The sequence below is a fragment of the Chlorocebus sabaeus genome, chromosome 12 (assembly GCF_047675955.1).
Source record: "Chlorocebus sabaeus isolate Y175 chromosome 12, mChlSab1.0.hap1, whole genome shotgun sequence".
In the NCBI taxonomy this organism is placed as follows: Eukaryota; Metazoa; Chordata; class Mammalia; order Primates; family Cercopithecidae; genus Chlorocebus; species Chlorocebus sabaeus.
The window spans coordinates 86,392,349-86,419,896 of record NC_132915.1 but is presented as its reverse complement, the minus strand read 5'-3'; the positions used below and the strand labels follow the sequence as shown (position 1 = coordinate 86,419,896).

The 27,548-nt window shown below is 42.1% G+C and overlaps 2 protein-coding genes across 2 annotated transcripts in view; one reads left to right on the top strand and one right to left on the bottom strand.

The window, feature by feature from the left end:
- Positions 1–243: 243 nt before the first annotated feature.
- PAPPA (pappalysin 1) overlaps positions 244–27,548 on the bottom strand; it is a 248,975-nt gene continuing 221,670 nt past the window's right edge. The window contains exons 20-22 of the mRNA XM_073021874.1: positions 25,255–25,326; positions 20,429–20,527; positions 244–6,512 (exon numbers count right to left, since the gene is read on the bottom strand). Coding sequence (XP_072877975.1) covers positions 6,405–6,512; positions 20,429–20,527; positions 25,255–25,326 — 279 coding nt within the window. The 3' untranslated portion in view covers positions 244–6,404. The remainder of the gene's footprint in view (positions 6,513–20,428; positions 20,528–25,254; positions 25,327–27,548) is intronic.
- Positions 3,950–5,182, top strand: LOC103218947 (protein PAPPAS-like). The gene is given in 3 exon segments (XM_073022227.1): positions 3,950–4,121; positions 4,397–4,598; positions 5,116–5,182. Coding segments are annotated over 3 exon segments (441 nt in total).

Genomic DNA, 27,548 nt, shown 5'->3' with positions numbered 1-27,548 from the left:
GTGACACATGCTTTAGCTTCCCAGAACTTTCTTATAACATGTAAGAAAGTTTTTCAATTTTTGCATACATAAAATTAGATGCTTTCAGGAATTAATTTTTGTAGAGGAATAGATGTATATTGGATAAAATCTTGTGCTGTCGTTGATTGTCCAGTTCCAGGCTCCAGGGCTCTCTCCATGTTAGTGTGTATATATGACAGCCCTTTATCATTCTGCAAGAGACAAAAACCACACAACACCACATTGAAGCATACAAGCTATTATATATTTTCATAATATAGAACTTTAAAGTATAGTAATCAACAGTGGCAAAATATTTCTGTCTCTGACATTATTATTTGTGAGATCCAACCTGTAATTGAGATAAGAGAAAACAGTATGGAAAAACAAATCCACAAGAACAGGATAAAAATATCATGAACAGTAAAATATGTCTAAGTATTTAAAACTGTATAGAAAAAATAAATTAGATGAACAATTGTGTAAATATAAATTAAAAAAAGATGACATTCTTAATAAATAAAGTTTACTATTTACATTTTTATATATTGCCAAAAGATTTAACTTAGATCCGTAAAAACACATAAACAGAAAAAAAAACCAAACATAGGAGCAGCAAATTTATGCGCGTGAGGTACAGAGAAAGGATTGGAATTGTGTTTAGTTTTTGGTGTTTAGATTGTTTTCTTTGTGTCTTTTTTCTTTTTCTTTTTTTTTTTTTTTCTTTTTTACCATAGGCCAGTAGAATTCTTATGAGAACAGCTTTTAAGCACTTCAATGGAGTGTCATTTTTTGGGTAGCTTCCAGAAGGTGCCAAACAGGTTTCAACATCATATTAATTAGAAATACCCATAATAATTATAACAATAATAAAAAGGTATAATATGATACATAAATATGGAAGAGCAGTTTGTAATATGAATACATTTTCTCTAGACGAGATCACAGTTTTATTTTGTAAATATTACATTTAAGTATATATATACACACATATATGTACAACTATATATACATGTGCATATATATGTAAATTTATATTTATATATAATATCTTTATATAGATAGATATCTGCGGACAGGTTATTGATTATAGAGACCCAAGAAAGCAACTCAATAATTGTTCAAAGGTTTCCTCACTGACTGCTGGTGTGTAGTTTAAGAAGCCCCCATTTGTTTGCACTCAGAATGCCTTATCTTCTTTTAATGGAACACTTGATGTGGAATTTCAAGTCTGAGAAGTGAGGTGCCTTCTGAAGAAGAGATTTTAGAGACTCCCTTCCTCTGTAAGTTAAAAATGACTGGAAGTCTTAAGTAGACGACAGTTAGCTGACTTTGACATTGTAGGACATAATCAGCTTTAAACCAAATCATAAAACTGGTAAAGGGTAAGATCAAATCTGCCGAAACAATAAAATATTCTCCAATACAGGTCTCTCTTTTAAGATGGACTACAATTCAGGAGCTCCAGCTTTATTCCTTGAAATATCAAACAAGCACTCCTTGTCTTTCTGAAAAGGCCAATGGGCCTGTGCATTCTTGAATAATAATCCATGGACTTTGTGTCAAGCGTTGGCCCTCACAGCCCGCCTAAAACCTCAGGGCCTCAAAATCTCCTGCCCTCCCACTCTGAGGTAGGTATATAGTATTATCCCCATTTTGCAGCTAGAGAAACTGATGCAAATGTAGAGGCAACTGGATAACTTGTTAAAGATCACTGAGCAAACTGCTGCCTGGAGTCAAAAATTCTAAGTTCTTTACAATAGGGACATAATTTCTCTTTTGGCTATTATACATTTCTTTTAAAAAGCAAGTGATTCATAGGAATTGGCAAAAGTTGAATAAATTACAAGAACAAGCTTTTATTCATTTGCTATTTGGTTTTTATGTTTGTTGTTTACTTCGTTTGCTTTGTTTCTCAAAACTCACTGGGATTACCTGTCTGATCATGTAGCAGCTTTTTAAAAAACTGGACTGTGCAGTGTGGTTCTGAGTGCAGTCTTTATAAAGCCCAGTGCTGTACTGGTAAATATAAACATTTTATAACGTGAAAAGCACAACGACACAATATGTCCCCTTAGTATCTGGAAAAAACAATATCAAGCCCTCCCACTCCCTACTACCACTGATTGCCACCAAACAAATAAACAAAATGCCCACCCCCCCAACAACAACAATAACACATCAAGGGAGAAAATGTCGTATTTCCTGGACCTACCACAATGTACAGAAAATAACAGACAGTGTTATCAAATCCCACTCTATGTCTTCTAGGGAAATGTTTATGTTTGTGTCTACCTACTGAGTCTGTAGAATAAACAATTTCCTTTAGGAAACATAAAAATAGGTTTTTTATTCTTATTTTTTAATCATGCATTTTTATTTCCTTTTAATCTCTTTGTCTTCTATTAATCTCTATCTGTACAGCTTTGTCACCATTTTTTTTTATTTTCTCACTTGAAGTAGTTCCAGAAAAAAACACAAAACCTCAAAACTGTTAACTTGACCTTATAATTTCCTTCCTTTCTTCCTTCCTTCCTTTTTTTTCTTCCTTCCTTTTCTTTCCTTCCTTCCTTCTTTCTTTCTTTCTTTCTTTCTTTCTTTCTTTCTTTCTTTCTTTCTTTCTTTCTTTCTTTTCTTTCTTTCTTTCTTTCTTTCTTCTCTTTCTTTCTTTCTTTCTTTCCTTTCTTTCTTTCCTTTCTTTCTTTCCTTTCTTTCTTTCACACAGGTAACACCTATAACAAATTGACAATTGCAACCAAGTTAAATCGAACCTGGAAAGGAGGTAGCTGAAATGTGTCTCAAAGAATTATTTTCAACAAATAGCGTTTAAGCATTGGCCGAGGTGGGAATAAGACCAAGAGAACCGTCTAGGCAGTGACTCAATGTGTTGAAGCCAGGAGTGGCAGCTGATACCCTACATTTTCAAAGCCCTACCATCTATGACCATTAATCTTTCCCTTCCTTGACACCCCAATTCACCATCGAAACTGATTTCCCAAAGACTGTATTTCCTTAAAAGGTTATTGGCACAGAATCTGGGGGGGCAATGCAAATCCTTTGGGTAGGTAGTTAACATTGTGACTTGGAAAAGGTTCCCTAAATAGGGCTTAGAGAACTGTCCACCTCATCTTTTCTTTTTTGCTGCTAACAATCTAATACTTCAAATGCAGAACCTTCAGTGTTTTAGGGCCTTTGAGCTGCTGATACACAATAGTGCGTCAGAGCTGCCTCTCAGTGCTCCGGTCACCTAAACAGAAGATGACTGAAGGAATGAAACAATGAGTTAATTCCCAGGAGGAAAATGAAACTGGGAATAAATGCATTGCTCAAATTGAGCTGACACTCCTCCACTAAGGTTTGAAAAGACCCTATTAATGATACCTTCCACGTGGGTATGAGGTTGGCCACCAATCAAGTAGCCTCTTTTGCCTGATATCCTTGGCAAATATATGTTTGTTAGCAACGGGTCTGAATGAAAGAGACTGAGTGGGTCTTAATTCAGAAGAGCTGAATTCACTCTGTGAGTCTGAAGATACAAGTCAGCCTCCAGGAATCTTTGCTTAGCTGGATAGTGTGGGAATAGATGATGATGGGAGTGAAGATAGAAAGAGGATAAGGACTGATTTGAGGGAAGCTGGTAAGGTTCTTTTGTGGCTCCTGAAATCACATCATTAGTAATGTCATCTTTGGGTCTTCAAAGTTTTTTGTATTACCTATGGGTATAATTAAGCAACTGGGAGGGTTGATACTGTTACCTTTCTTAGCTTGTACCTTCTAAGTTAACATCACACAGGCTGATAGCTAGAGCAGGAGAGAGGCCTGGAGAGTTGGCAAGAGTGCGAAGATACTGGAGAGGGGTTCAGAATAGGATTGATTCTTCTAATATTATTCTTATTTCTTGCTAATAATTGGTCCTTGTAATTACAGTGAAGTAATGGTCTGGATATAAATGAGATATGGTTTTGTAAGGAAAAAGCATAGAGGATTATTCTAATCAACTGTTGCAGTCTTGCCAATATGGAACCCAATTTCAGAGTTTGTGAAATGGTATAAGTCTCATAAACTATCTCAGCACTGCATCCGTATTTGTGGGCACCTGTGCCAAAAGCACCTTGATGTGTGTTTTTTTTTTTTTGAGACGGATTCTCGCTCTGTCACCCAGGCTACAGTGCAGTGGCACTATCTCGGCTCACTGCAAGCTCTGCCTCCTATTTCAGGCCATTCTCCTGCCTCCCAAGTAGCTGAGACTATAGGCGCCCGCTACCACGCCCAGCTATTTTTTTTTGTATTTTTAGTAGAGACAGGGTTTCACTGTGTTAGCCAGGATGGTCTCGATCTCCTGACCTCGTGATCCGCCTGCCTCGGCCTCCCAAAGTGCTGGGATTACAGGCGTGAGCCACTGCGCTCGGCGATATGTTTCTTAATGTAATTGGCCAGAGATGGCCAATAGATGTCTTCTCAAGCGTTTTTGATCACCAGTTAAGTGCTACTGGGAGTGATATAATATGGTGGTTCCTAAAGTTATTTTTGGTCCCATTTTTTTTCTTGAAAAAAGACTATGATAGATTAACAACACCTGCCTTGGATGCAGGAGTTAGGTGAGGCTGCACACGTGCGTGGTATTTTCTATCCCTACGCTAGGTTTTGTTTCTGTTGGCTGTCTTCACTAGACTTGAGATGACTTGATTTACAGTAATCCCTATGTGATATAACTAGTCTAGACCTTCCCTTCACCTCAATTCCCAGCTCCAGGTTTCAGAAAGCATGTCACACTCAACCTTTCTCTCCAGTTCATCCTGTATTAATTTCTTCCCATATTAATTCAAAGGGAGTGGACAAGTACCTGGCTGAAAAGAAACAAAGAGATCCCCAAAGTAGTGGGGGCTTCCACATACAGTTGGCTAATTTTCACTTAACTTTTGGAGGCTAGACATGGGAGAGAGAAAAGCATTGCCCAGTCACAGGTATGGAAGGGAGTACTGGTAGCTGGAAAAACCATATAGGAAACACGATGACCATGTTGAGTTGTTGGTGCTGAGGCTGTGAACTCTTTGGCTTCTGATGGCCCTCTCGAGAACAATGTATACTATTCTTATAAAAGATTCTTTCTCCCAGAATTATATCTCCTCAGAGCAACAGCGAAGTTCTCAGGACCAAAGCCTACTCTAGCCTGAAGGGCTAGGAAGATTAGGATAAGGATAATAATCCAAGAGTCTCGACAATTCCAATAGTCTCTGGATGGCTCCAACATCATAGAAATTTAACACTGTTCCACTTGTTTACAAAATCTAACACTGGCTTAGACATTCTGGACTTTCAGCGAGGGTTCCAGCATCTGATGTCCCTCAACTCCTTTCCAGGGTGAGAGGCCCACTTACAGGAAACTTAACTTCTCACCATGTGGACCCATAAGGGTTTTTCTCTTGCAGAAGGGCTAAAAAGTGAGGAGCTATGGAAAAATGTGGGTCACTTTTAAGGCAGACTGTTTGGTTGTGTGGAATTTTTCCTAACCTAGTTCTACCATCTTGGATTATTCAATGTATAGGATAGAGCAGCAGGAAAAGTAGCAGCAAATGTGGTCCCAAGGCAAGATTTGAGGGAACAGGTAAGTCCTAGAGGGATATTATTACCTCAAGCCTCAAGCAAGGGGCTGACATAATACCTTGACATTGCAATCCTAAGCCATTCTCAGATTGGCCTCGAACCCTGGAGTTGGGGTAAAATCCCCCATGGCAGCAGAAGAATTGGGGCGCTTTGCATACCTTATAATCTTTACCTCTTCCTAGCTCCTAGTTCCCTAGAAGATAGGTGATCACAGACTATTTCACTGCCAATCCCAAAGGACTGTACAATTGTGCATGTCCTACATATTCCGAGCCTCAGGGTGTGAACTATCTTGACATCTCCACACTTGGTCTTAGCAGTTTCTGCAAATTTCTTTCTCCCAAGGATAGTGTTGGCTAGGAGCTTGGGAAAGAAAAGATTGAGTTTATTCCAGTCTCTCTCTGCTCATCTCCAGAACTGCCCTCACACAGATGTTTGTATGGGTGTGTATGCATGCATGTGTACTAACCACAGATGGGCACACTCTAGATATAGAACATGTTTCTTGCTGTGGTTGTGTGACAAATGGCTAGAATTTTAGGAGGCTCTGGGACTGCACACTGTATATGCAATCCATCTCAGACTTTGGGATGGGAATCCATTTCATCATCCAGCATGGCGAAACTTGGTTCATTCACCCCACTGTGAGTCCTTCCTGGGTAAAATTAAAGGCAGACCGGTTGGGTGCTAAGGATCCCTGGTGTGGAGAGGCCATTCCATTGAGCAGCTGACTGTGAAATCAATACCAAAGGGATGCGGGTCCTGGCGTTGGGAATTCTTTGACAACTCCTTGTCCTTCCTTAGCCATGGCTGTATCCCCGGAGGTCTTTCCGGCTGTGTTCTTGGGCCTGGGGGTCCCGACAAGCACAGTCACCTTGTAGGTCACAGGACATAGGGAATGGGGTGACCTGCAGAAAGAGAGAAGAAGTGAATCAGGCAGTTTGGTCTGAAGCAGTAATGATCAGGAAGGCAGTGGGGGGCAGCGATACAATCACTGGATTTGAGGAGCAGAAGGTTCAAGTTCAAGTCATGGTTCTGCTTCTTGCTATATCCTGGTGATAACTTTTATCGAGAGCACCATGATCATAATCACAGCAGTTTTCATTTACAGAGGCACTTGCTATGGGTCAGGCATTTGCTATGGGGTAAGGCAATGTACTCAGTGATTTCCAAACAAGAAAACACTTTTGATAACTCTGTAAGACAGATGCTGTAACAATCACCCTTTTATTGATGGGGAAACTAAAGCTCAGAAAAGAATAAGAATTTGCCAAAAGTAATAATAAGTGTCAAATCTGGTATTTAAAGTAAAACAGGCTACTTATCTCTGAGCCTCAGGTCCCTATGTAGAGCTGATATAATAAGACCCACTTTGTACTGTAAACTATAGGAGCTGAGTAAAATCATGGGTGGAAAATTGTAGTGCACTATAGCAAAGTCGATTAATAGAATTGTGTAATGGAATATCTGATGTATACGTGATCAAGTGAAAGAAAGGATGTGGAAGTGTCCTTTGAGAAACCATAAGTCTCTGCACATATTAGTCACTTTGATTTTAGTAGGCAATGATGAAAACAAAAAGCATGTCTCAGGGAAGCTAGACCACCTTCTGGGAGGCTTGGAATCCTGAGTAGGGAATAGATCATATGGAGGTTTTGCACAAAATTTGAAGGACCTGGGAAGCAGATTTTAGCATACGAAAAAGTGAGAGGACTGAGTTCAATCCAGTTTCCAGTTCGTTCCTTCATGTGTTCTGTGACCTTGGCCAGCTTTCCTTTCTGAAAACTGATAGGAAGAGCCCAACAGAGCGAGTGTCTTCCCCATCCAGCAGATAATCTATCTTTCCAAAGAGCACAGTGCAGTCCCTGCTTGAGTCCCCGCCTGAACTAACGCAAGTAGATTTCACCTCATTGCATCATGACATTTGCATATCACTTTCCCCAGAGAGTCTCCAATCTGCGCAGATGGATTTAATGACCTCATTTGCCTCCTGCCTGGGCAGGGTCTCCAAGTGGTCACGTAGTCTCAGAGAGAATCTTTGTTTCTATCCCTCTCTCCCATGTACTTGTGTACTCATTCTCAATGTCTAGCTCTTCTTTTTTCTCTGCCTCTTTGACCACTTTCCCTCCCAACCTCTCTCCATCCTGAAATTTTGCAATAATTTAAAACATAGAATGGAACATCAGAAAGATTAAAGTATACACCCCAGCTCTCTCATCTACTTGAGATGTGACCTTGAACATGTGACAATTTCTCTGGGTCTCAATGAACTCATTCATTTAATGGGAAAAATAAAAGTGTAGACCTCCTGAGGTTGTGATAAGGAATCCATGAAATAACTCATGAAAACACCTCACACAGTGCTTGACATATGCTAAGTGCTCAATTATTCTCTCTCTTTCTCTCTCCCGCTCCCTTTCCTTTATTTTTTTGGTCTATCCTCCCACCACTTCTGTGGCCCATAAGGCAGGGACCAGGTCAATCGTGTTTATTTCTGTTTTCACAGGGCCTAAGCCACAGAATGAATAAATTTCTATGCATTGCTCCATCTCTCTCTGACTCTTTGTATTTATGGCTACCACAAGTCTTTGTTTCTCTTTTCAGTTTAAATTCCTAAGTGCTTGATGCTGTGGTAAGCATTTCCACAGTCCCTTTTTCCAAGCAGCACCTCTCTTGCTCACAGCTACTTGCTGTTCTCTGTTTAGGACATTTACTTTCCAGCCTCTGTGACTCTGTGGAATACATCTAGGATATTCCATCTAGAATCTAGAATATTTGCTCCTATTCATTTTACCTTGAAGAGAAGCACAGAATGTTAGAACTGGAAGTGTCATAGAGAGAAAACCCTCCAGTCCAAACAGGGAAACTGAGAGGAAAGCCAAGTCAAAATCCAACCACTGGGGTAGAGTGTGGACAGTACTATCACGAAAGCCAGAAGATTCGGGTTGGGATCCTTGTTTGCTTCACACTCGGTGAACGATTTTGGGAAAAATCCCTCCACTGTCATGATCTTAGGTTCTACATCTATGAAAGGAGGATTTTTAAAATACCATATTTCATATCGCATTTTTTTGTGAGGATCAAGCAAGAAGAAACATGCAAAAGTCCCAGCACATGACCTAACACCTTTGAGATGCTCAGTGCCGAATACATATATGCTGAATCAAATTTCTCACTCACTTGTATTTCACCATCTTTCCTGCCTATTGTCCCCCACCTCCCACCTTCCACACTTGAACAATCTCCTTGTCCTTAACTCCCCCGTGCTTTATCCATCCCTGTCTCCTACCCTTGCTCTCATTCTATCATTAGCACGATCCAGTTACCTCTAATATCTTCTCTAAAATTCTGTCTGTAACACTTTCCCACTGAGCTCAAACACCCATTAGGGATGGTTTCATGTCTGCTTTATCTTTTGTGCTTTCTGCTGCACCTCACTCAAGGCAAATATTCAAAAAATTATATGTCTTAGAATAAAATCCAAAGTCCTTACCGCATGATCTGATTTCTATATAATTCTCAGATCTTACATGGTTCCCTTCTCCTCCTCACTCTCATTGGCTTCTTTATTTATCGGTTCCTCATATACTCTGTTTTCCTACTTTTGTGTCTTTAGCCACTAATGGTCCTCCACTCTGACTGCCCTTCCCTGGCCAGCTCTTTTTCATTGTCCAGGTCTTTTCTCAAGTATCACTACCTCCCTCAGTAGTCTGACCAAAGATATTAGGTTGGTGCAAAAATAATTGTGGTTTTTGCCATTGAAAGTAATGGCAAAAATGGCAATTACTTTTGCACCAATCTAATAGCACCATCGCCTTCATACCATATCACAGCATCTTATTTTTACACCCTTCTAATACTGAATTACTTCTTTACTTCGATGTCAGCTCCCTCTGGGCAGGGACCATGACTGTTGTTGAACTGAGTCTTTATGCATTCAATGACCCATGAATGAATGAGCAAATGAATGCATTAATATGCAGGCAGAATACAAATCAGAGAACCTCCACTCTTGCAGTCGGCTGCTGGGTGACTTTAGAGAAGTTACTTCCCTTCTCTGAGCTTCAGCTTCCCTACCTATAACAAGAGTTGATTTTCATAGCGTCTAACTTCCCATCTGGCTGAAAATCCTTCTCAGTCTGAGAAAGGTAGAAGGCAAAGACCTGGCCAGAAAGGAAGTTGAAACATAGAATTTCTTCACAAATCCTGTCTTGAATGCTTCCCTTCCTGCCCTCCCCAGTTCAATCAGCTTCTCCAAAATTGTTGGCTGGCAAGGCCTTGCCGCCAGTTAGCTTCTCAGGCCTGTCTCGGCACTCTGGCTATGCTGGGGTGGTATCACCTTTTTCTTCCTTCCCCAGGCCAGTCTGGGCAGTTTAAGCACTTCCCAAATAAACACTGAAGGAAACTCAATCAGAATATGACAAAGCCTAGGAGGGTTGGTCTCAGGAGGCCTATCCAGAGCCTCCTTGTCTCCACTACATGCTTGTAAGTAGTATGTTGTAGACTTTACACAGAAACTGTATGACTTTCAGCAAGTCCCTGGCATCTTCAGCCTCCCCATGTGTAAGACAAGAGTCTTTATCAAGACCTCGCAGGGCTCTGGTGAGGAGTCAGTGAAGTCATGTCAGGTTCAGCCTAGCACTCAGAGCACCCAATGTAGAGGAGACACATGGTGTTTTCTTCCCTCCTGTTGCCTCTTTGTGAACTGCCTGTTCAGAGCCTTGTCTGTTACAAGCTTCCTCACTGATCACAGATATAAAGCTGAGAAGAAAAGGGTAGAGATTTTCAGGTATTCCTAGGTCTAACCCAGAAAGGACTTTGGGACACCTGTTCATGCAGGTTCAAGCGGTGAATACCATTGTACACACACTAGTGATTCCAAAGCACCTTCCACATGCCAGATGATTTTTATATATTAGCTCTCTGACTCCACACCACCTTGTGAGACTATCACTATTAGCTACCCATCTTGCAGATGAGAAAATAGAGGTTTCAGAATGTTTAAAGCAAAACTAACCTGTCCCAGGCCTCAGTACCAGTCAGTGAGTTGATGATGCAGGATTCCTAAACCCAATTCAAACACTTGAGAGCTTTTCAGCAAGTGAGAGTAAAAAGAAGGGGGGAAAAAAGGTATTTTCTTCACAACGTGAAAAGGCTGACTGCTGCTTTGTCTTTTTAATCACCAATAACCTTTATCCTTATTATGTGCCTGGCACTGAGCTAAACTCAATGTGTATCATTATCTTACTCACTCTGCCCAGCAATGCTAAGAGGTAACTATTCTTACTATCCCCATTTTACATCTTAAAGGAAACTAAGATGCAAAGAGGTGAGTCAGTGGACTGGCAGGTGGCCTGGCACTCCTTAGCACCATGCCCCAGGAGGACGGCAGAGCAGCAGTCAGGGTCCTCTCTTCACAGATGAAGAAACTGAGGCATGGAGAGAAGAATCACATCTTGATAAAATCAGAGCTCTGAGACCAACTGCCAGATTCCCTGACTCCCCAAGCAGCTCCCCACCTTCTCCCCGAGGCGGCCTCCCAAGAAAACCTACCACCCACAGCATGAACACCATGGTGGCCAGTTTACATTTGGGGATTCGCAGCATCATGTGGCTAGGCTGTCCCATAAATGGCTTGGCCACCCACTCTGGGATTCTGTTAGCAAGCTAGGGCCATGACTGCCAGGATTCTCTCCTTTTTTACTCGGGGCTAGAGAGGGTGCTCCGGCACATGGGTTCTCCCTCTGGGTGAGCTGCTGAGGCTAACACCTCCATCTGTGAGTGTGAGTGGCTCAGGAATGCAGCTGAGGCAACTGTACCACAAGGCCCTGGCTGCAGATCCTGTCTAGAGCTGAGAGACATGCAGGGGCTGGATTCTGACTCAGACTCCACAGGGAGGTAACTAGCAGAGCATGGTGGGGGTGCTGGTTGAGGAGGGACAAGAGTCATGTTGTGCTGATGGTCAGAGAGCTTTGACTCTGTCTCCTGCTGGCTGTGGGGGCCACATCACTGGCAGGTCACTTCACCTGGTTGAATCTTAGGGTCTTCACAGTGCTGATGGAAAGATTTCATGAGGACCAAGTAGATAAAGGCATGACGCCAAGGGCAAGGATTCCCCTGTAAGTTTCTTAAAGGTAGGATGGATACAGTACCTGGCATAAAACATGGAACAGTTAATGTATACAGAAGCTTGTTTAAATGAAGATAAAGTGGTCATGTGGATAAATGGAAGATAAAGTGGAAAAAATATGGGTAAATTAGAGGAAAGCACTGGCCTAGAGGAGAAAAAGATATGTTTGAGTCTTTGCCCTGTTGCTGAATTTGGTGTATGCTATAAGGCAAGTTACTTCCCTTTTCTGGGCTTCAGTTTCTCTATCTGTAAAAAGGAGGTACTAACAGTCCTACCACACAGAAGCATGCTGGGTAAAGTATGAAATGCAAGTAAAGCATTTAGCATAATGCATGGCATAAAATATGTGCTCAATAAATGATGATGCTAGTGGTGATAGTGGTGATGGTTTTGACAGTGAGGTAATGATGATTATGGTGGTGGTAATAATGTTGATAACTATGCTGATAATTTTTGGGGATAGAAGGGCTGGATTCCATCATAGGACCAAGATAAAATGAGTGTCTACTTCATCCATAAGGAAAAAGTCAGGGCTACATTCCAAAGCGGGGGGCCAGGGGAGGGATGGGATTTAATAACATTCCAGAAGCCAGTAATTTTTGAATATGGAAGAGTTAGTCTAGTGTGCTTAGCCATCTGCTTGTTGTCTCTTACTAATCCTCCAAGTTAAGCATATCTACTCCCTGTTCTAAAAGGCCTTCTGGGATTCCCTAGACTGGCTCAGTGCTTCAGATTCTCCTGAATACCACCATTGGCCTCTGGATAAAGTTCAATCTCCCTGGCTTGGGTGATAAAAGCCTTGCTTATCCATCTAGGCTCATCTTTCATCCCTTTTCCCCTTGCACCATGCTCTGGGCATACTCAGGGAATTATAATTTCCTTAACACTTTCCCTAGTGTCTAGGCCTTTGCACAGCCTGTTCCTCTGGCCAGAGATACCCTTTTCCCTCCCACCCCTATCTCGGGTCCTCCCTTACTCCTTTCATCTGGGAAATAACTTCTGGACCTTTCGTGTATTGCCTTTGTTGTTGCCTTCCCTAGGAAACTTCGCTGACCTCCTCACTTGCTGTGTCTCCATGAGTACTTGCCATACTCTAAAATGTCTGGCTACTCATCCATAAAACATGAACTCAGTGCAGCTGGGACCAGGTTCTTGCTCATGGCCTAGTAAAGTATCTTTCACACAGCAGGTACTACCCTAAATTCACTCCTTCAAAAAGTATTTATTTGTGGGTGTTGAGTACGTACTATTGGACAGGAAACATTGAGGTACACTGGAAATTGGAATCTATCAATAAACAAACAAGAAGCACATTCTTATCCTCATTAATTCTGCATTCTAGCATCAAGAGGGGTAGGGATCATCTGATCATAAATACATATATTTTATAGTATATTACAGGGTGATAAGTATTAGGGAAGAAAGAAAAAACAAAACAGAAGGCAAAGCAAATGAATGTGGGAGTGCCAGGGTGATGTGGGGTGGGTGGTCAGTGTTGGACTCATTGAGAACATGGCACTTGGGCAAAGACTTGAAAGAGGTGAAGGAGTGAGTCATGAGGATGAATAGAAGAGGGTTCTCTGTCAAAGAAATTGCCAGTGACACAGTGACAAAGGCTGTAAAGTAGAAGGATGCCTGAGCTGAGCTAAGGACAGCAAGGAGTTCAGAGGGCCAGAGGTGAATAAGAAAAGGCATAGACAGTGGGAAGGGGGCAGTCAGAGAAGCAATGTGGGTGGGAAAAGCATCCACATTTTCCCAAGGGCTTTGTGGGCATTGGGAAAACTTAGGTTTTCACTCCAGGTAAAATGGGAAGGAACTGTATGTCTTTGCATTGAGGTGTGATGTGATCTGACTTGATTTAAAAGGACTATTCTGCGAGGTTAGGAGTTCAAGACCAGCCTGAGCAATATGGTGAAACCCCGTCTCTACTAAAAAAAACAAAAATTAGCCAGGTGTGGTGGCACGTGCCTGTAATCCCAGCTACTCAGGAGGCTAAGACAGGAGAATTGCTTGAACCTGGGAGGCGGAGGTTGCAGTGAGCCAAGATTGTGCCACTACATAATGAGCCTGGGCAACAGAGCAAGACTCTGTCTCAACAACAACAACAAAAAGGATTATTCTGGCTGCTGGCTCAAGAAGAGACACTGATGTACATCCCCAAGTCAGCTACTCAACACCCAGCCCTTTGTTGATATAGGTTATCACCCACTCTGCTAAGAAGGCTGCTCTCCATGTAATGATGTTGATTATTTTTCCATATCTTATAGAATCACTAACCTTCTTAGACCAATGACCAATGTGCTACATGTTGGGTAAAATGTCCTTTCTTAAGAAACCATGTTCTCATTTAGATAGGGTTTAAGATTTAGCAAATCGGTCATTTAGCAAATATTGCAGCCCTACACATAGTTGCATGAATTGGGTGCACCATCCTGTGCTGAGATGTGTTTCTGGGATTAACCTCTTCTTATTCTCTGTAGGTCTTAGTCTTAACTATCCCTCCGCTTCCTGCTCAATGACCAACTCATCCAGGAAGCCATCTGAAGAGTCCTTAGGCACATTTTTAGAAAGCCTTGGTATGTTGAGTTCTTAGACAGGAATCTAATTCAAATATCAAGACATAAAAACCCAAAGTGAGTCTGGCCTACTCAAGGTCACAGAATTAATAAGTCACAGAACCGGGACTATACCCCAACTCCCCAGACATCTATAAGAATCAGTCTCTTAGCAGCCATCTGAAACACGACCACAACTAGTGTTCCAGGCCACCACACCTTAGAAAGCTTTGGTATGTTGAATATGTTAAGGTTGTTTCCCTTTTCTCCCTCACACCCCAACACATGCTTACTTAGAATGATTCCAATTATAAACTCAATATTTTTTGTCATGAAGGGAAACCATTGGAGCGACCATTCTGGAAATCTGCTTTGTATTTGAGGCTCCTCAAGGCTCCAACAGGAAAATAATAAACTGACATCCTGAGAGGCTGAGTCCTGCCCCTTCCTGTCTGCCTCACACTGCAGGCAGGTGTCTGGGTGGGAAATTGGACACCCCTGTCAGACAGAGTTTCCTGCACTGTCTTGCTCTTGTCTGCCAGCCGGGTCCAGGTCACCCCATAAGGCGGATGTGGGGAACAGCTGGTGTCTGTACAGACAAATACGGGAGGGAGAATGAAGGGAGCAGACAGTCATCATGCTGTGCCAAGGCATCGCGGAGGCCCTAGCCCTGGGAACCAGGAAGAAATTTAGGTGGAAAACTGGCAAGAAGGAAGTCTGGGAGAAGATGCTGAGTGCTTAACTCTGGGCCTGGAGTTCATACCACGAACTTCATTCCTGGAGGTCTACAAAGCAAGAAGATTACCCACAAGGGGCAGGACAAGATGCTTGGGCAAGACACAAGCCCATTGCAAAAGGATGTTCCCAGGGGTTACAGGCAGGTACTGTGCAGCTTAAGTTCTCTTGGTTTGCATCTTACCTTTACCACTTGCTAACTGTGTAAACTTAACCCTTCTAAGCCCCAGTTTCATCATCTATAAAATGAGGATTAAAAAGATAACACCTAGGGCAGCTCACATCTGTGATCTCAGCACTTTGGGAGGCTGAGGCTGGAGGATCATGTGAGCCCGGGAATTCAAGACCAGTCTGGGCAATCCAAGAAGACCACTTTCTATAAAAAAAATATGAAAATTAGCATGGTGTAGTGGTGTGTGTCTGTAGTCCCAGCTATTTGGAAGGCTGAGGTGGAAAAATCATTTGAGCTTATTAGGAGGTTGAGGCTGAAGTGAGCCACTCCAGACTAGGTGACAGAGTGAGGCTTCATCTCAAAAGAAAAAGAAAAAGAAAAAAAAGAACAACATCTACAGCAGGGTTATTGTGCTGATGAAATGAAATGACATGTAAAGCAAAGCAATAACTCTTAGCTATTACCATTCGTTCAGAGTTAGGAAATCCTAAATCCCAAACACAGCTCTGTCACCTTGTACAAATGATTCCACTTCCCTCAACCTCAACGTTCTACTTGGCTGAAACATTCTGGAATTTAAGTGAGAGATGCACAGAGATCCCAGCCATAGCCCAGCACATAGTAAGTGCTCAGTTAACTGAATTTCTATAATTTAGAAAGTTGCTTGAAAGTCACCCAGGGGTGAGTTTCTCTGAGTGCTAGCCTGGGTGCATAAGGGAAGGGAATGTCTCATGATATGGGACTGGGGCTGAGGGGACAAGTGGGACCTAAACAGGTCCAGCAGGTAAGGGCAGAGGCATGAAAGGAAAGTAACCTCTCTCCTTCTCTGAGAGGCTTCCTAAGGTGGAAGATGGAAACAGAAACCAGCACTTTCTTCTGTCCTGTGGATGCCCAGGGGAAACTCCTGTCTGGGCTGCCGGGGATGTCAGGATGATGGGAAGGCTGGGAGACTTATCTTCCCCCAACTCCATCCCTGCTGCTGCTGGGAAAAACTGCTCTCCTCTTTGCCAAGGGAGGGGTCCCACCCCCAAGGTCCCTGGCAGTCTGGGCTTATGGTGAAATGTCTCCAACCAGAATGGGGAGGGTCATGCCGAGGTGTGCTGAGGACATAGGCACCCCGTGTGCTTTCTTCTGAAACTCAGCACCATGCAGGAGAAAAAGCAGAACTTGTGAGTCAGACAGAACTGGGTTCAAACTTGGGCTTCCCCACTCACTTGCCAAGTGAACTTGGGCAAGTCCCATATGTACTCTAAGCCCAGACTTGTTCATCTGTGTGATGGGGATAAGAATAGTGACCTCTCTGTGTTGACAAGAGGATTAAAGAGGATTACAGAGGCCAAGTGTCTGGCAGAGTGTCTGAAACATGCAGTGGTTCACTTGGGGAAGTCTTGTGTTCTTATTTATTGTCTCCATCTATCACCACCTTTAAGCCAGTCTACTGCAGGGAGTATTTGGGGGTGTCCAAGAAAGAGGAGAAAAGTTTCAAGAAGTTGAAGTTCCCTTAAAAGTCCAACTGGGAAATCTAAATTGTAGGAAGTGTGATTTTAATTTGAGACACTTTTCTTTTCCAGAAGTCAGACTTCTAGGAATCTTGCATCTGAAAAGCCCCAAACACCTGTCCACAACTGAAATAATGATGGCAAAGTCCTATCTGCCATAAAGGAGGCCGTTAGTCTCTCTAATCCATACTTCATGTACAGTTTTAAGAGACCTTTCCTCTTCTACCCCCAACCACTATTCACCTTCACCAGGAAGACTCCTGCTCCCTCTTCAGATCTCCATGTAAATGTCCCTTCCTCAGAGAAGCTTTCTTGGACCTTCATGCTGTTCTCCATAAAATCTCACACTTCCTCATCATTGCCTCTTCCACAAAAGTAATTAAATGCAATAGTTGTGTGGCTCCATGCTTAATAACAGGCTCCCCTAATAGACTACAAATTTCACAAAGGCAGAAATACTGCTTGTCTACAACCTGGTCTGGTGCTGAGTACACAGAGATCCTCAATGGACATTCAACTCATTGGATGAAGGCAGCTTGGCCATCTGCATTCTACACCCTCAGCCAACAGGAAGAAATAAGAATTTAAAGTGGAAGAAGAGGATTTCTTAACATAAAAAGCCCAACTACATTTATAATGTGGGTAGACAAGGAAGAAAAAAGAGTATGAAATGCATCAGAGCTAGAAAAGAACCGGTTCTGGGGTTCCTTAGTGAAGAGTCTGTGCTTATCTCAGGGCCTGGAAATCTGAAATTGCTGCACTGGAACTCAGTACGGGAACAGAGAGCCAAAATGGTGGCTTGATGTTCAAATAATATGTATATGGTAAAGTTACTATAATAATTTGGAACCTGGCCAGGCACAGTGGCTCATGCCTGTAATCCCAGCACTTTGAGAGGCCAAGGTGAGTAGATCATGAGGTCAGGAGTTCAAAACCAGCCTGGCCAAGATGGTGAAACACTACCTCTTCTAAAAATACAAAAATTAGCCAGGTGTGGTGGTGGGCACCTGTAATCCCAGCTACTTGAGAGGCTGAGGCAGGAGAATCGCTTGAACCTGGGAGGCAGAGGTTGCGGTGAGCCGATATCGTGCCATTGCTCTCTAACCTGGGCGACAAAGCGAGACTCCGTCTCTAAATAAATAAATAAATAAATAAATAAATATTTGGAATCTGCACCTGAACCTCAATCTCATGACTTCATATTCCCACAATGCACTCCGTAGAGAGAGGAATCCATTTTGGAAAGTTCTCTGTAAAAAAATCAGCTTCATATTTCATATTTTAGTACCTAAGTTACAATAGGTAGGAACGTTATTTTAAATAGAGCTGCTCTTTCTCCAACCACTGGTGTCAGATGGAGCCATAATTCCGTACAAACTTCTGTTTCAAATACAAACTTCATCGTCCATTCACGTTCAAAGGTGGCTGATTCCAATGGAAGAAAATGGATAATATTGTTCACTATATTCATTTGGAAACAGGTATCAAGAGCCTTAAATATGCTTATACCCCTCCCTTAGCATTTCAATTGTAAGGATCAACGATAAAGAAATAATTAGAGCTATAAAAGTATTTTATGTGCAAAGATGCTCATGAGCATCATTTTAGTTATAAGAAAAAATAATCCAAAAGTTAAAAATAAGAGTTGAAGTAAATTGTTATATAAATTATCGTACATCACAACCATATAATAAACAACAATGCAGCAAAAAATACAGCTGAGACGTTTATACTACTATCAGATTTTTTTTTTCTTTTTTTTTTAAATTTTGAGATAGGGTCTCACCCTATCGCCTAGGCTGGAGTGCAGTGGTATGATCACGGCTCACTGCAGCCTTGACCTCTCTGAGTTCAAGTGGTTCTCCTGCTTCAGTCTCCCAAGTAGCTGGGACTACAGACATGTGCCTCCATACCTAGCTACATTATTATTATTATTATTATTATTATTATTATTATTATTATGTGTAGAGACAAGGGTCTGCCTGTGTTGCTCTGGCTGGTCTCCAACTCCTGGTCCCAAGTGATTCACCCATCTTGGTCTCCCAAAGTGCTGGAATTACAAGCGTGAGCCACTGTGCTCAGTGCAAATAATTCTTATGTCTAAGATTTCCTATGCTAAGTAAACAAAACTAAGCAAAACAAGATTGCAGGCTAGAAAGGCAGTGATATATACATAGACAAAAATACCCTCACACTTAACAAAATACACAGAATAAAATACACCAAAATAAAAAGCAGTGGTTTTCTTTGGGTTTTAAGATGATAAGTGAATTCTTTTGTTTTCTTCTTTCTGAATTTTCCAATATGCATTATTTCATAATTAGAAAAAAATGATAAAATTCCTTAACAGAAAATGAATTTTATTGTCCCCTACTTAAGCAAAAATTGTACACCTTCAGTGTCCTATCAAAAATCAAAACCAAACCGAAACCAAAGAAGGGTAGGCATCTGAAAAGTGTTGCCCACATGGGACTGACTGATCCTGGACAATCCCAGAATCTTTATTCCTCAACCAAAAGATTCAGTAACAGCCATTCGATTAGAATGTGTTCCTTGGGTCTTGTCCTATTTGTTCCTGTATTTTGGGTCAGAGCTTCTTTCTTGAAGAAACCAACTCTCCTAAGGATGTTGCAAAATAAAGGGACTGGGATTGGAATCCAGGAACCTCACTCTTTCTATCACTCACTTTGTCACCTGGGACAAATCATTCCTCTTTTATGGGCCTCAGTGCCCCTATTAATAAAATGAAATGTTTGGGCCAAGATAGTCATAGAGGGCTCTTTAGGCATGACTGACTATGATTCTTTGCTTTTCCTGTCTCAGAAACTCAGTTCCCCCTTCTTTAAAATGACACAGATGAAATGATCTTTCAGCTCAGATTGCAGAGGAATATAAAAATAGAAATAGTTTTCCATTAACTCATTCATCACAAGAACGCTTCTCAGCCCAGGCTGGCTGGGTTACCACCTCGCTCCCAACTCTTGGCTGGGGCTCCTCACTCTGGTCTCAGTGGCAGTCAGAGAAAAATGGAGGTGGCCACTTTTCTGTGAGGGGTTAACATGCGTCTATCAAATGTTTTTTCTTTGGTTTACTATAAACACTTGAATCACTCCTGGGTGATTAAAGAATAAAGAAAAAAATAATATAAAGAAAAAAAACCATGACCATGACCATCTTTCCCTAATTCTACAGGTATGACAAATAAGAGATAATTAAATGCTCATAAGACTGTAAATGACCTCATTAGGGATGTACTATTTTCTCTCTCCTAGACTTCAGCCCTACCCCCTAAAAATGTATGTTCTCTCTGGGATTTTACATGCCAGTGTCCTGCTCCAGACACCATTCTTTTGACCACCTCCTCACCCCTTCCTCTTATCCCTCAAGTTTCAGTGCAGATGCCTCTTGCTCTGCAGCACCTTCTCTGACCTCTTGCCTAGCCCCCCAAGCACTTCATCCTTCCTTTCTGAAAGTATGTATTGCAGTTTTATTATCTGCTTCTGTACCTGATTCTAAGCTTTGAGAACCACATCTGTAAAAATCAGCCAGGGCCTAGCCCATGATATTAGTTCAACTACTGACCAAAAGAATAAAAAAATAAAATGAAATAAAGCTTGTGGACAGTGCTGGCACAGTTAGGACAAGGGTTGTCCAGCCATGTAGGAGTGATCCTGGCCCCACAAGCTGGAGAAGCGGGCAGGAGGCAGCTGTCGAGGACTGCACTCTGGCCTACCTTTTTGGTCTTCACTGTGGAGGTGCAGCAATCCCCGCCGTCATAGTTGCAGAAGGCTCGGTTGTTGATGGCATCACAGTAATTATCTCCCATGAAGGGCTGGAAAGTGAGAGAGAAGCAGGAAATGAGGCCTTGTTAGCATCCTGGAGTGAGTGGGAGCTGACATCTGCAGTCCTTCGGGTGTCTGTCATCTTTTCACAGCCCTCCACGATTAGCTGGCCAGGCTTCACATCCCCAACACCCCCTTGGATAAGTTATCACCTCTACCATTCATAAAGACTCTTATCCTTCTTTGTACCATTCATAAAGACTCTTACCCAGTTTTTTCCAACTAGAGTACAGTTATGCTGAGTTACATACTCTTGTGTGCTTGGGTATGCAAAACCACAAATTAAATGACTTACATCTTCCTGAAAGAGGGCTCATTTTACTCAAAGACATGACCAGGAAATGTGAGCCTCCTTCTCCCACTTTTTTCAGCAGTAATTAAAAACATAATTTATAACAAAATATATGCAAATATGTTAGGAAGCTGAATGTAAACTGCCCCAAGAAGTATTAAAAAACAAAAGATAAAATGTAAGAACTCATAGAAATTTGGCATCATGGTCTGTGTGTGATGGTGGGCTCCCTCTCACAAGGAGAGCAGATATACTTGATGTCACATGTTTTACATGTTTGTTTTCTTCTTTTGCTCTCCAAACAATAAGTGAGGTAGGTATTGTTCTTCTCACTCTACAGATGAAGATGTGGAGACTCAAAGACAGGGACTTGCCCAAAATCACACTGGCACAGTCAGAGTAAGTGATTTAAATCTAAGTTGGCTCTATGGTTTTTTACTTCATCATTCTCGGCTGTTCTAGCATATGCTGATTTATTTCTTTTCTTCTATGTGTTTTTCCACCCCGGGACACACCCAAGATGAAGAAAAGATAATAGAGTCAAGCCTTTATTTATCTGAACCCAGAGTCTTTTTAGGGGAATGTCCAAGAGTCTCTTGGATTCCCCAGTCACTTGTATTTCCTAATCCCAACCGCTAGCACATTGTATTCTGTGGTCTGTTTATGTTTCTGTAGCTGGTGCAAGACTGTGAGCTCTTCATGGACATGGGCAATGCCTAGTTTGTCTTTGCCTCCCAATCACCTCATTTAAGGCTGCACACAACTTTGGCTCTTAGTAATGTTTCTACAGTGGGATGTAACTGTACTGGCATAGTGTCAAGGGCAGTTGGCAGGGATTGAGAAAACCTGGGTTCTAGTCCTCCCAACCTCAGCCAATGGGGTGGTTACTTCGTGGTTTTGGTTAAGTAGCTTTATCTCCTCTAGGCCTCAGGACTCCCACTAATGAAATAAAGAGGCCAGATTAGTCCAATGATTTCTCAAAATAGTGAACCTACCCCTCTCCTCACCATCAAATGCAATATTGTGTGACATTTCAATATAGAAAGCAGATGAAAGTGAAACCACTCTGATTAAAGTGCTGGTTGGGGTCTCTAAAGCTCAGTAACTCATTCATGGGAAAGAGACGTCATTGGTTTAACATCTTTGCATCCAAGCATGCCTTCTGTGATCCAGTGATCTCCCTTTCCCATCTTCACTGCTCCAGAAAGAACCAAGCTCCATCCCAGGTGGCATTCCTGGCTTTTGCCTCTGTGTTCCAAATTCTCACTCACAGAACCTTTGCACCCTGAACTCATGATGCCAGATTTCATTTCCTCACTCCACTATTAGAGTCCTAAAAAGATCACAGCTAGACAGAGCTCTAAGAGCAAGGAAGACCTGAGCTCAGGTATGTGGGTATGCATGCACATGGCTGTGAGTTCAGATGTGACTCTGCTGTGTGACCACCAGAATGAACACATCACATTCACATTAGAACAGCGGGGTACAAACAATGAAGGATAAACCCTTTCTTTTCCTTCCTGCCTCGGGAGGTCTGCCTGTGGGCTATGTTCTTTTTTATGTAATAAATGAACAGAATAATGATGGAGACTAATTGTCCCTTCCTTAGAATTAAACGAACTGGCTTGGTAAAGAAGTAGCTAGGGAAAAAGAGAAAAATTAAATGAAGGTGGTACTTTTTTATTTGAGCCCTGAAAAACATTCTCTAGTCCCATCACTAGTTAGTCTACCCTATATGTTCTTTCCTGCAACCATACCCTTTCATCCACCTATCCATCCATCCATCCATTTATCTTTATTCAATCCTATGTATTTAATTCCTACTATGTGTTACACATTATGCTAAGGAAAGGGATGCAATAGTGAATCGACATAGATATAGTTCCTACCCCTCCAGACCTTATACTTTGGTGAAGAGACAGACTTTAATCACATAATCACACATCTAATTAACCAATTTCAACTCTAATAAGAGCTATGGAGAAGAGGTGCGTGATGCTATTAAAGAGTAGAAAGATTTGATCTAGACAGGGAACTCAGTGAAGGTGTCCCTGAGGAAATGACGCTTCAGCTGAGATCATAAAGATGAGTAGGAGTTAATTAGATGGGGGTGGAGAAGAGAGAATTTCTAGAGACAGGGAACAACATGAGAAAAGCTCTGGTACTTAGAGATTTCTCCTGTCTCTGGTGTATCTCATGTTGCTACTTCTACTAGTAACGCATTCAGACAAACAAACCATCCTTCAAGATCTAGCTCAAATGATATCTCTCCAAAATGCCACCCCTAATAGCCTCAGGATGCTCTGTGCTGCCATAACCTCTTGTATTTGATTTTGTGATAGCTCTTCAGAATTTTAAAGTTATCTCTTTAATTGTCTATATCCTTCACTATAATGTGAGCATCATCCATTTATGTATCCTAGATTGCTAGCAAAATGTCTAGTATTTGTGCAAAACTTTATCAAATATAGATTCCACAAATGGTTATTTATTAAAACGATGGATGGATGGATGGATGGATGGATGGATGGATGGATGGATGACAGGCAATAAGATATCATAGATGACTCAAGGAGAGCATAATACTATTTTCATTGGACTAACACCAATATATTCCCAGAACCGGAACAGTATCTGGCATATAAGAGGTTCTCAGTGAAGCTTTGATGAACAAGTGAGTGAATGATCACTTTGGACCCAGCATGGTACAGAAAACAGGGGCTCAAGGGTCCTCAAACCCTTTCTTTATCTTGGATACCTCTGGATACTCGAGGTTGATAGTCCCAGAGTTTGTATGTCTTCTAAGCATAATTTTCAGCTCCAGACAAGGCACTATTAGAACAAAGCTAAAGAGGAAAGGAGATGAGGGGCACCTGCAAGGGCAAAGGCGATAAACATCACTGACAGGGCTCAGAGTCTGACAGGTGAGGGTCTCTTGGGTCTCACTGCTGAGTCCAAGGAAGGATTGAATTCCGCTGTCACACTGGTTGCCCAGACCACTGACTCAGCAGAATGAGTGCCCAGGTAACTCAAGCTTTCTTTTCCCACAATGCTGGACTGACCCAAAGAAATAGAAGTAAGCAGCAGCCACAGGGCCTTGGCTTTGATTTTGCCATTCCTAATTGAAGCCTGGGAGAATGGGGTTCCTAAAGTCAAGTACAATGTCAAGTGCCCTCAGGAAATCCCTCAACAATGCAGAGAAAAAAATGTATGACCTAGGGACTGTCTTGTGACACAGATTAGGGAATGGATCATAGGCAGGCAGCAGGAGAAAAGCACCAGCCTGGACGTTAGAAGAGCTGGGCCCATGTTTTGTCTTTGTGGTTATCATGCTGTGCAAACTTGGACATTCCATCCCCTCTCTGGCCCTTGGTTTCTACTCTATACACCAAGAAAATAGAGCTAGATCAAATTAAGAGCCTTCCCAGTTTTGGCATTCCATCAAATTTTAGATCCAGCCACTGCCTGGGTCTCTGTTTACCCATTTTAAAAATAAAAGGTTAGTTGAGATTAGTAAAAGAGTCTTTCTGGTTCTGGCGTTCTAATACTTTCATCAAATACAAATTTTTCTAGGGCATGGTCTGATCCTTTTCACCTGCGTTTTCCTCAGTGGGCTCTGGATGAACCACAGAGATTCGGCCATCCACCTGGAAGGGATTTGGGACCGTTTTTTCACTGCCAGCTGGGAAGAGCCACAAGGGGCAGAGTAATGTGCAGAAATGTCTTTGAGTTCCGTGGACAGCCCTCCCTTCAGGACACAGCTGATGTCCCAAGAACCATGCTTCTTGAGTCCTCCCAAGCTTGTCACTGAGACACCGATCCAGATCTCTATAATTCCAAGCTCTAAGGAATGGCTCAACTGTGAAGTCATAGAATTTAAGGGTTATAAAGGCTCTTCCACTTCAGCTCAATGGTTAGGTGTAAGGCATTCATATTCCTTCTAGGGTTGAGGCATGAGTAAATGACTAAGATGTGGGGCAGAAGGAATAGGTCTGCAAGTAAGGGTCATCAGTAACATGGAAATTAAAAAGAAAACCACCTCACATGACTCTGTAAAGGTTAAATGTAACAATGTTGGTAAATTTCCAACATTAGCATATTCTAGACAGTAAATCATTATAGCCTCCTGCCCTTCCTTTCTTACAGATTCCATATTTTGTAGACCACAGGCTCTGGAGCCACAAAAGCCTGGCCTGGAACCCAGCTCCATTCCCTATGCCTTTTAATATGCTTCTTTATATCTCTGTGCCTCAATTCCATCATCTGTAAAATGAGGCTGCTAATCCCTGTCCAAGAAGTCTGCTAAATGGATATTTTCAACACTCAGTAGGTATGGCAAAGGATAGCCAACATTAATATAACAATAACAATAACAACAGCAGGATTATTTCCAGGGAACTGAGGAGTGCCTTCCTGGTTACTCACCTCACAGCCTTTGACGCAGTGAATCAGAGCAGGGTGAGGATACCACTTGAGACCAGCAGTGCAGACAACTCTCTGTGGGAAGAGGGAGAGAGAGGTCAGATGGGCTTGGGATTGGGAGGGACCCACCTCCATGTTGGCATCACATTCAACTACCCCACCTCTTCTGGGACCTTCCAAGTCCTGACCTCACCCTGGCTTTTACATGGAGAACTTGCCTGGGTACTTGCAATAACAGGAGCCATAAGATTAAAATAATATTTGTGTTCACCGTATGTGTCATGGTTCTGTATTTCCCTGGCAGGAACAAGGGTTGAGGAGAAGCAGAACTTGGGGGTGGAGACACAATCAGAAAGGCCCTTCAGAAAATTCTCGACTAATGTTCAACCCATTCGTGGAGTTGGGATAAGGTTGGGGGAGGAGGGGTGTGTGTGTGTGTGTGTGCGCGCGCATGCGCATGTGTGTGTTTGCATGTGTATGTGTGCATACATGTGTGTGGCTACAGCAGGAGGATGGGAGAAAAGCGTGGAGAAGCATTTCTTAAAGCATGAGCTGAAGACCACTTTCATCAGCATTGCCGTGGGAGTGTGTTAAATTACCGGCAGATTCCTCAGACCTGCTTTGGATTTAATGAATTGGATTTTCTGAGGCCAGGCCCTGAGACTGCATTTTAGCAAGCCTGTCAGATGACTCCAATGCACACTGCAGCCTGAGAGTAAATGGGCTATTATGAACCAACCTATAGTTCAAAACCCTGGAAAGGCAGAGAACCCCTTCTGCTGTCACCTGCTGCCATGTCATACAGGTCTGCCCACAGTTCCCTGAGGTTGCCCACGGTGAATTCGTTCTTGCTCTTCCCCTTCCCTGAATGCCCTTCCCCATTTCGTCACTTTGAGAATCTTTTCAATGTCTGCTCAAAACTTATGTCTTCTTTGGCACTTTTCCTAGCCCCATCAGGCAGAGCTTATAGGCACTTATTTATAGCCTCCTCTTTAAAAATAATAATGATGATGATAATGACTACTAAAATATATTGAGTATATTTGTTGTGCTAATTACTGCATGCATTATCTTATTATTTCTTGCCATGATGCTGTGAGGTGGGCATTAATCTTATGTCATAAGAGAGTAAATTCCCCATGCTCCATAGCTGTTAGGTAGGGAAACCAGGATTTGAAAATAACCAATTGTTTCAGAAATGATTTAATAAAGCTCATAACATAAAATCCAACATGATGATATTTTTTAAAGTGGGTGAAAGGAGAAAGCTAAATAAGACTAGAAAAATAACATAGTATCAGGGATACAGCTACCATAAAAATTCTAGAAGCTTGACCAGGTGCGGTGGCTCACACCTGTAATCCCAACACTTTGGGAGGCCGAGGCGGGCGGATCACGAGGTCAAGAAATCGAGACCATCCTGGCCAACATGGTGAAACCCCAACTCTACTAAAAATACAAAAATTAGTTGGGTGTGGTGTCATGTGCCTGTAGTCCCAGCTACTTGGGGGATTGAGGCAGGAGAATCGCTTGAATCCGGGAGGCGGAGGTTGCAGTGAGCTGAGATTGAGCCACTGCACTCCAGCCTGGTGACAGAGCAAGACTCCATTAAAAAAAAAAAAAAAAAAAAAAAAAAAAAAATTCCTAGAAGCTCCCTTTTCTATTCTCCATAGATGCCCCAGTTTTCATGCCAGATTACAATTATTTCTTTAAAGAATAAAATGAAATAAAATGGTACATGCTTAGATGTGTAGTGAGAGGCAACTGTGAACAAACAGCCATGGAAGTCCACATGATCAGAGCTTGTTTGACTGACTGAGAGGCCAGTTGATTAATTTTAATTAAAAAATGAACAGTCACATGGGCCAGAATGTAGAAAATTCATGTAAACAGCCTATTCTCTCCCTGAGGGCAGACCTATATGGGAGCCAAATTGTAATTAGGTTTCTTGGCGAGGTTGTGACAAAGGGAATCAGGTGACCCTAAGACTGGATTGGGTGCCTTTCTTCTCTGCTCCATAGCATGTCAGGTTCACATTAGATATGCCATGCCTTCAGCAATGCCTGGCACACAGGGGATGCTAAATAAATATTTATTTTATAAAGGAACAGATTCTTCTCAAAAGAGAGATGATCTTACCAATGGACAATAATTTATTTACTTGTCTTCCTGTCTTCTAGAGCATCAGAAGATCATCTAAGGTCAAGCACTAGACTTGTCCTCTAAACAAGTCTAGTTTAGAGGACCAGTTTAGTATAGGCTGAATGTAGCCACTCTCATCCTCCAAGTAAATCAAA